The 9,739-nt window shown below is 45.3% G+C and overlaps 2 protein-coding genes across 2 annotated transcripts; one reads left to right on the forward strand and one right to left on the reverse strand.

Moving 5' to 3' along the window:
* The first annotated feature begins 424 nt into the window (after nucleotides 1-424).
* On the forward strand, nucleotides 425-4,660 carry LOC133894983 (pre-mRNA-splicing factor SLU7). The gene is made up of 9 exons (XM_062335204.1): nucleotides 425-581; nucleotides 889-1,052; nucleotides 1,151-1,263; nucleotides 1,474-1,884; nucleotides 1,997-2,132; nucleotides 2,247-2,546; nucleotides 3,513-3,729; nucleotides 4,060-4,163; nucleotides 4,254-4,660. Exons 1-9 carry the CDS (start codon nucleotides 566-568, stop codon nucleotides 4,398-4,400), a joined length of 1,608 nt encoding a protein of 535 aa, XP_062191188.1. The 5' UTR covers nucleotides 425-565; the 3' UTR covers nucleotides 4,401-4,660.
* A 3,520-nt stretch (nucleotides 4,661-8,180) lies between these two features.
* On the reverse strand, nucleotides 8,181-9,201 carry LOC133895711 (uncharacterized). Its single transcript, XM_062336202.1, has one exon. The coding sequence runs from the start codon at nucleotides 9,007-9,009 to the stop codon at nucleotides 8,434-8,436; it is 576 nt and encodes a 191-aa protein (XP_062192186.1). The 5' UTR covers nucleotides 9,010-9,201; the 3' UTR covers nucleotides 8,181-8,433.
* Nucleotides 9,202-9,739: the final 538 nt, after the last annotated feature.

A 9,739-nucleotide genomic window follows, 5' to 3' on the forward strand; every position in this document is an offset into this window, starting at 1 on the left:
GTTAATTTCCCTCATAATTTTTTTTATTTATTTTTATTAATAAAATATATTTTGTATCCGTAGTTAATAACGATGCGGAGATGTTAGAGAACAAGAGTGGATGATAAAAATAGATAAATTATTTAAATTTTAATAGTTTTATTAAATAGGAAAAGAGAGAATGTGATGTAAAAATCAACTCATATTTTATATAATACATATTTAAAGAATTTGCTAATATGTGTACAAATTTTGAAAATTTGCACATTTATACGTAGGTTCACGTTCGGACTCACTTCGTGCCACGTGGATCTATCGTGTTGGATGTATGACAAAGGGCAATAAGCGCGTAGCTCTGTAAATTTTCTATTCATTTGCAGAATAGAAGTATATATTTGTAAATTTCGGAAATAAAAAATCAGGTTCACCGCCACATATAAACGGCAATCCGTTTCGCTCTTATCTTCCTCCTCGTTTTATTCTCTCACCGCCGTTCGCCGCCGCGTCGCGCTACCCCCCCCCCCCCCCCGGCCTGCGAAGGGAAGGGAGAGCGAAGCGGGGAGAAGAGAAGAGAAGAGACGACATCATGGCCACCGCTTCTGGTGAGTTGAGCATCCGGAAACCCTAACCCTAGTGTCTCATGGGATGGCTATTCGATCCTTCGATCTCCGCCCCCAATTGTGACCGTCACGGAACCGCGGTTGGGTTCGATCCGTTTCCGTGGATGGTGGTGTCCGGACGATTTCTCCACGATTCGACGGGAATCAGGGTTTGTTCGGGGGCGGCGTACTTTTTCGCTGCCTAATTTGGAGATCGGAGCTTGTGTGGTTGTACGGGACCCGCGAATTTTTGGGGATTTTATCTTACTGTTGTGAATTCGCGTCTAATCTTTTCTCTATCTTGTGGCAGTGACGTTTAAGTCCCGAGAGGACCACCGGAAGCAGCTCGAGCTCGAGGAAGCGCGTAAGGCGGGGCTTGCGCCCGCGGAGGTTGACGAGGATGGGAACGAGATCAACCCCCACATCCCCCAGTACATGTCCTCGGCTCCATGGTATCTTAATGCCGAGAAGCCGGTGAGTGATTGCTTGCTCTCGTTTGTGCGTTATTCGATGCTATGTGTGAGGATCTGGCTGGCGGAAGGTCTGACTCTCTGTCGATTTGATGGGTTCAGAGTTTGAAGCATCAGCGGAAATGGAAGTCAGATCCGAACTACACCAAGTCGTGGTACGATAGGGGCGCGAAGCTTTTCCAGGCCAATAAGTACAGGAAAGGCGCTTGCGAAAAGTAAGTTTGGTGTTCATGTTTGATGATTTTTTTCCTTGCAATTTTGTTCAACCTGGATGATTATTGCTTATTGTTATGGATGTTCTTGTTTGTCCTAATTGGGAATTGGGGTAGAATTTTAGACCTTCTAGTAGTCACTAGCCAGTATGCATGAATATTTAGCCTGACAGTATAGATTATATTTAACAAATAATCTTCCTTGATGTTCAGCTGTGGAGCCATGACTCATGACAAGAAGTCATGCATGGAACGGCCTCGAAGTGTGGGAGCTAAATGGACAAATGTCAACATTGCTCCTGATGAGAAAGTCGAATCGTTTGAGCTCGACTATGATGGGAAGCGTGATCGCTGGAATGGTTATGACCCATCAACCTACACTCGCGTTATTGCTGACTATGAAGCTAGAGATGAGGCTAGGAAAAAGTATTTGAAAGAACAACAGCTAAACAAACTTGAGGAGAAGGATAGTGAGCAGGATGGTGAGAATGCCGGAAGTGAAGATGATGAAGAAGATGGCCTGAGGATAGATGAGGCTAAAGTTGATGAGAGTGCTCAAATGGATTTTGCTAAGGTTGAGAAGCGTGTGCGCACAACCGGTGGTGGAAGCACCGGAACTGTGAGGTATGTAGTGTAATTAGAACGTAAGCTCTGTTCCTTCTAGTATTAGGGCATGTGTGTCGAGGATATATCAACAACGGTTTAAACACATGCTAAATTTTGATGTTCTTCACAGGAACTTGCGTATAAGAGAAGACACTGCAAAATATCTTCTGAATCTTGATGTGAACTCTGCATATTATGATCCAAAAACCCGCTCCATGAGAGAAGACCCCATGCCAGATGCAGATCCCAATGATAAGTTCTATGTGGTAAGTGACATGCAACATACGAGTTAAATGCTTTACACAGCATTAAATGTGACATCAAATCCTCTGCTCTCTAGGCTCTTGGATTCAGTATTCTGATGTAATATTATGGTGCAGGGTGACAACCAAAATCGTCTTAGTGGACAAGCCCTGGAGTTCAAGCAACTCAACATCCATTCATGGGAGGCTTTTGAAAAGGGGCAGGATATCCATATGCAAGCAGCCCCATCTCAAGCTGAACTACTGTTCAAAAGTTTCAAGATCAAAAAAGAAATGTTGAAGTCTGAACATAAGGATAAAATCATGGAGAAGTATGGGAATGCTGCATCAGAAGATCCAATACCTCGGGAGCTGCTTCTTGGACAAAGCGAGAGAGAGATTGAGTATGACCGGACTGGTCGGATAATCAAAGGACAGGTTGGTACACAATACTGATCGCTGTTAATTACGCCTTCCCATTTTCTAGCCACTTATTGTTCTTAGAACACACCCTGCTTGTTCTCGCTTGTCCTTGCATTATGTATATAATTTTGGTCTGAGAAGCATTTGGGGGTCCTTACCCCTCGGGAACACTTGGGCATGGAAGAGGAAGAAGAGAAGAAGAAGAGGAGGAGGAGGAAGAAGAAGAGAAAAAAGAGGAGGAAGAAGTTGACCACCCCCCCCCCCCCCCCCCAAAACAATTCTCAGCTCTGCATCCGCCACTGCTGAGAATCCTATGTAGTTAATTGCATCTGCATGTTACAACATCAGAGATGATGACAAGCGTAAGGTCTCTTACAAGGAGTCATACTCACATAGGCATGGAAGCCGTTGGATGCAATTAAAAGAAACTATGCGAACCTTTTACTTTTTGTGTTTAACCTCACAGTGTGAACCAATGAAAGTAGAACCTTCTCCAGTCTCCACAAATGAATGTAGATTTTGTGGAGTTCTTACGATCACAAATTGAAACTAGGATTGTTCTATAGGGGCTAGTCGTATATCGGTCAATATTTTTGCCTTTTTGCCCCAAGCAAGTTGGGGTATACAGTATGCTAGAGATGGAACCCAACAAGAGCCACAAACAAAGAGAATATAAAAAGTAAAAAAGGAATTAGTAATAGTAATCATAGTAAAAGGAGAATGATATCCTAGATCATTGTTCCTGGGCATGTGGATTGCTGATTTCCACACGCTAGGAGCACGTGCAAGGGTTGCAAATTTCCTGTATGTTTGCTTGTAGTTAAGAAAATACTAAGAACTGTATCCTCTTTTCCTTGAGGTGAGTGATTTCGTTTCTGTGGCTTAGGCCAGATGCTACCATTCCAGTGTAATTATTTGCATTGTTTCCATGTTTTGGTATGGTCTTGAGTGCTAATGAGTAACCATAATTATTGGCTACAGGATGTATCTCTTCCGAAGAGCAAATACGAAGAGGATGTCTTCATTAATAATCACACGAGTGTGTGGGGTTCATGGTGGAAAGATCATCAATGGGGATACAAATGCTGCAAGCAGACTATCCGAAATAGTTACTGCACAGGCTTGGCTGGAATCGAGGCTGCTGAAGCATCAGCAGATCTGATGAAGGCTAATATGGCCCGCAAGGAGGCTGCAGAAGGTACTTCGTTGATAATATACTTATGGCTTTATTTATATATATTGTCTGGACAAGTCACACTGTTTGTAGGATAAAACCATCCCATATTGCTAGCCTAGTGTCATAGGGTAAAACCATTTCCTGTTGAAAAAATCACTGCCCGGGTTGTCTGAAGTATGAGCTTTTATGTTGGATAAGTTGAAACAGACGATAAGATACAAATATAGGCAAGTGCAATTAGTTCTTGTTTGCGAATGAACTTGTTTAAATGAGATGGCACTCTATTTACACTAGCCATGTATGACTACCATGATGCATGGACTTGAGTTAATTAAAAATTGTTCGATGCAGATGAACCTGTACAACATGAAGAAAAGCGACTGGCCACTTGGGGAACTGATGTGCCTCAGGATCTTGTTCTTGATAAGAATCTGCTTGATGAATCTCTAAAGAAGGTTAACATCTTTTATTTGACCTTTGCGCGCTTTGTCTTTGTTCATTTTTTGTCCTATTGTAGATGCTGAAGCTTGATTTTAACTTTTTAGGAGAGTGCAAGGAGGAAAGAGGAGAAGGATGAAAGGAAGAGGAAGTATAACGTGAAATGGAACGACGAGGTTACTGCAGAAGACATGGAGGCCTACCGTATGAAGAGAATTCACCATGATGATCCTATGAGAGATTTTCTCAACTAAGCGTTATATATGCCCTGCTGTCTCATGTTCTCATGTATCAGTAGAACCCTGCCTTGCCAATGTAAGCTGGCTATATTACTTCTAATAACCGGAGAGTGAAAATGTAGAATGTAAGCTGGCTATGCCTTTGCTAAACAGATTGCGATAATGTAGAGCCTTGTGTTCTATTTCCGGGTCTCTCCATCCTTGGCCGGATGGTTAAGCTTGTAATGCTGATTTATCACAGTTATTTGAAGAAGGAATGGTATGCCTATTTGTGAGCTGCCGAAAATTTGAACGCCAAGAGGAACAACTGACAAGATGCACATAGCAGAATGAATCTGCTTTCATTTGTTCTGTTCTCTGCAGTTGTGTGGGAGTCATGGTAAAGTTGAGGAGTTTCTGCGAGTTCAGTGACTGCTTGTTGCTAGTTTTGTTATTCTGTCAGGTACAAATTGTGTGGAAGAAATGATCAGGACTGTCTAACCAGTGTTCGAATCTTGATTAAAACTAGAGGCACCATCCAGTTTTTGAAAATCGTCAAGATCTTGGGCATGAACAAAAGAAGAGACTGCGCACCCAAAGCATCATGACTTAGTGCGTGCAATGGCACGCCTTCTTGCGGAGCAATGCAATGCAGCAATGGCTGTGCACGGGCTTCCACTACTTCCAGCCGTAGAAGAATTGGTTGAACGGTAAGCCCAGATACACGCATTAGTGATTCGTGTCTCTTTTCTTTTTTTCTATTCATTTTGATTTTGCCTTTGATTATGCTCCTAGTCGTTAATCAAGATTCACGAGAGAACTTCGAAATTTCAGCTTCCCATGCTCATGCAAGGGACCGCCTTTCGGGGATTACCGATATTGCAATAGAAATTTTTCTCTCATGTGGGATTTTCCCTGTACTTTAATCTAGACTTGTAACATAAACACACGAGAGGATGGAAACTCTGGACAATGCCAACACCCTGCTGCCCGCCGCCTCTGTCACTGGCTGCGCCCATAGCCACAGGAGGCCGCGCTCATTCTGTCAGCCGCGCTGCTCCTTGTTGGCATCTGCCTCGCCGGTCGCCTGATAGAAGCGATGGATGCACACACCCCCATGATGATGAGCAAGGGGGCGGAGGCCGGCGTGTCGGAGGAGACGCCGGGCGCCGCCGACGAGAGACAGGGCAACATCGGGAATGCCTTCCCGTGGAGCAATGCAACGCTGCAATGGCAACACCCAGGCTTCCACTTCCAGCCCTAAAAGAATTGGATGAACGATCCGAACGATATTAGTGATTCGTGCCTATTTTCTCTTTTCCTAATCATTTTGATGCTGCCTTTCATTCAGCTCCTTTGATGTATTGCTTTACTTATTAGTTGCATCAACATTCTTTTTTCCACAAGATTATATTAACGAGAGAAATTTATTACTAGCAAATATAAGTTGGTTAGTCCTTAATCAAGGTTCATGAGAGAATCTCAAAATTCCAGCTTCCCATGCACATGCAAGGGACCACCCTTTCAGGGATTACCGGTATTGCAATAAGAAATATTTTGGATCTTCCCCGCACTTTAATCTAGACTTGTAATAGAAACACACGAGGAGAGGATGGAAACCCAGGACAACGCCAGCACCTCGCTCAACTACTACTACTCGCTGTTGCTTGCCGCCTCCGCTGAGGTCACCGGCACCGATCGCCCGATTGAAGCAATGGTGGCACACACCACCGCGATGATGAGCATGAGCAAGAGGCCAAAAGCCGGCGTATCAGAGAAGACGTTGGGCGCCACCTAAGAGAGGCTAAGCGACAATAGGAACGCATTCCCGTGGATCAATGCAATGTTGATGGCAGCGCCAGAAGAATTGGATGAACATCCGAACGGTAAGCCTAGATACATGCATTAGTGATTCGTGCCTCTTTTTTTCCTAATAATTTAGATGTTGCTGTGATTATGCTCCTTTGATGCATTGCTTTTATTAGTTGCATCAACATTCTTTTTTCCCTAAAATATTATATTAACGAGAGAGATTTACTGGTTACAAACACAAGTTGGTTATTCGTTAATAAAGATTCGTGAGAGAAGCTCGAAATTCCAGCTTTCCATGCGCATGCAAGGACTGCCTTTTTAGAGATTACCGGTATTGCAACAGAAATATTTTTGCTCTCGGGTGGGCTCTTCCCTCTCTCTTTAATCTAGACTTGTAACAGAAACACAAGAGGCAAGGATCGAAACTCGGGACAATGCCAACACCCCGCTCCCCTACTCCTACTCGCCATTGCCCGCCGCCTCTGCCGAGGTCACCAGCACCGGCTGCACCCATGGCTGCAGGAGACCTCTCTGTGCCGCAGTGCTCGTTCTGTCAGCCGTGCTGCTCCTCGATGGTGTCCGCCTCGCGTGGCCGCCTAATCGAAGCGATGGTTGCACACACCGCCGCGGCGATGAGCAAGGGGCCGGAGGCCGACGTGTCGGAGAAGACAACGGGAAAGCCTTCCCATGGAGCAATGCAATGATGCAATGCCAGTTGTCAGGCACTAGAAGTTCAGAGAAACTCTGTTCTTCAATTTTCAGTTTCGTCAGTTATCTCCTCCGGCGCCCGACGAAACGGTATGCTGAGTTGTGCGACGTCGATCTTACATCCAAGGACCAGCGATGAGGCGGGAACACCCTTGAACAACTCTGCCACGCATCCAGACGTTTTCACCATTTCTTTTACAATTTACTGCTGTTAATTTGATCCAATTACAGACATGTGTAACTATTAAACGGAGTGGTTGGAGTGGGAATGGAATCAACGAATCATTTCATAAAATATCTCTAGTAGCTAGGTTTTCGTGTTCTTCTGGTTACCCATCGCCATTCTGGCGATTTATCCTGTTTTCTCATTTGATCTTCTCCAAGTTTTTCTCCGGATTTCTTCTCTAAATGCTTGGGACTTGACACCAGTGCACGGGCTTCCACTTCTAACCCCAGAAGAATTGGACGAACGATTTGAACGGTAAGCCTAGATTACCGCATTAGTGATTTGTGCCTCTTATCTTTTTTCCTAATCATTTTGATGTTGCCTTTGATTCTGTTCCGTTGATGCATTGCTTTTACTTATTAGTTGCATCAATATATTCTTTTTCTACAAGATTATATTAACGAGAGAAATTTACTAGTTACAAGCATATGTTGGTTAGTCGATAATCAAGATTCATGAGAGAAGCTCGAAATTCCAGCTTCCCACGCGTATGCAAGGGACCGCTTTTTCAGGGATTACCGGTATTACAGTAGAAATATTGCAGCAGAATTAATATGCACTCATTTGTCGTGTTCTCTGCAACTGTGTGGGAGTCATGGTAAAGTTGAAGAGTTTCTGTGAGTTCAGTGACTGCTTGTTGCTAGTTTTATGGCTCTGTCTGGTACAAATTGTGTGGAAGAAATGATCAGGACTGTCTAACCAGTGTTTTAATCTTGATTAAAACTAGAGACACCATCCAGTTTACGGAAACTTGTTTTTTGAAAATCGTCAAGATCTTGGGCATGAACAAAAGAAAGAGACTGTGCACCCAAACCATCATGACTGAGTGCGTGCATGGGACGTTGAACAGCGGAGAGAAATTTTATGAGACCCGCACACGTAAGACCCCAATAAGACCCTTATCCACACCGTACATGCGCGATCACACGGCACGCGCTTGTGGATGACTGCACACGCGGAGACACGTGTCAAAGCACTAAACGGGTCTCGCCGAAAGACCCGATCTCATAAAATTTCTCTCCTTGAATAGCCTCTCTGCCACCAGACTGCCATCATGTGAAGCGTTAATATAGATATACATATTTTATTCTATTTTTCTATTTTCGTTGTGATGAACATCCAACAATACATGTACTTTGATGCAATCCAACCAATGAACGCAACAACACCATGAGCACAAAAACCTTATCACACACCATGATCGTCTATTCATCTAGACCTTAAATCTTCTTCTTCTTCTTTTAAAAAAATCACAAACCCAAGCTAAGCTAACATAATTAATCTTCACTGCCTAATTAACCATGCATGATCCATGTGTGAATGTCACAGGCCTCTTGCCAGCATGGCCTGGAACTCCTCTGCCGACCTCTGGCTCTGCAGCCGCATGTCCTCCTTGAACCTCCTGATGAAGAGCTCCGCTCTCAGGTCCACCTCCCCCATCCCCTTCACCACCGCAAGCACACCTCCCCCTCTGCCCGGGCTCCTCATCAGCACGCTCCTCATCGCACCAACACCTGAAGCTGCTGCAGAAGCAGCCCCTGTGCGTGCCTGCTTGCCGCTGGCACCGGCGGCGACCAGTTTGCTGCCGCTGGTGGTCGGCTCCTCCTGCACGACGACGTTGAGGTTGAGGGCCTTGGCTGGCTGGTGGTGGTTGTAGAGCTCGTCGACGTAGACCGGCGCGACGCCCCGGTGCTGGCGGTGGTGGCACCACCCGCGGTGCACGGACCACGACGACGACAGCGGCGCGCTCCGGCGGCGGCCGTCGAGCGCCTTGATGGAACGGCGGATCCTGGAGCCGACGGTGGCGGCGATGCAGGCGCACTTGGTGCGCCACCACCGCCACGGCCTCCTCCTGCCCCTCATCCCCGACGACGAGTAGGTGGCGCCGAAGCAAGACATGGTTGCCTAGTCGCTGGGTGCGTGTGTGTGCTTGTACGTGAAGTCTGCCGGACGAAGCTGAGGCGAGGTCGTTTAGTTTATACTAGTGCGGTGTGGGTCGGCGTGACAAGTCTCCGGTTGGCGCGTGAGTTTGAGTGGCTTTCGGCGGTTGGGCGGGTAAGACTCACGCTACCACCGCCACTGGCATCTTTCTGGGAGCCACCTGCTTCTTTTCTTACAGGAGGCCGAAGGGGCTGCGAAATCAAGTCAATCTGAACTCGTTGAGGTTTGGTTTCGTAGCCGTGACCCTCAGATGCCGCCCGGCCGGGTAGCCTGAGCTTGTGCAGGGATTTCAATTTTGTTTTACATATTTTTTTTTACCGGGAAAAAGACTGAAATTCGTGAAATTTCAATAAAATTTCGATCATTTTCCATTCTATGCTATGCGGATCCACTTGTCTGTTAGATATTTCGTTGTCCTATAAAATTCACGAAATTTAACCAAAATTTATTAAATTTCGTCGAAATTTTAATCTCTAAACTTGTGTCTCTAGTCCAGCGGGCAAAGTAGAGCAATCCAGCGGGCAAAGTAGAGCACACTCAAAGGAACGCCTCCACAGCACAGCTGCTCATTGGAGTTCCTTCACCGACCTCCACTTGTCTGTTCGAGAAAAGAATCCTTGATTTCTCACAGATTAAGTTTCGAGCACTTGACCAGTACTTACAACTCGATTTTTTAATAATATTATTT

This window comes from Phragmites australis, chromosome 16 (genome assembly GCF_958298935.1).
Source record: "Phragmites australis chromosome 16, lpPhrAust1.1, whole genome shotgun sequence".
Classification (NCBI taxonomy): domain Eukaryota; kingdom Viridiplantae; phylum Streptophyta; class Magnoliopsida; order Poales; family Poaceae; genus Phragmites; species Phragmites australis.

Coding starts and splice junctions, on each gene's coding strand:
- LOC133894983 (XM_062335204.1), top strand. Junction 1,885..1,996: donor GGAAGCACCGGAACTGTGAG/GTATGTAGTGTA, acceptor TGTTCTTCACAG/GAACTTGCGTATAAGAGAAG. Junction 2,133..2,246: donor CCAATGATAAGTTCTATGTG/GTAAGTGACATG, acceptor ATTATGGTGCAG/GGTGACAACCAAAATCGTCT.
- LOC133895711 (XM_062336202.1), bottom strand. CDS start 9,009: ATGTCTTGCTTCGGCGCCACCTACTCGTCGTCGGGGATGAGGGGCAGG.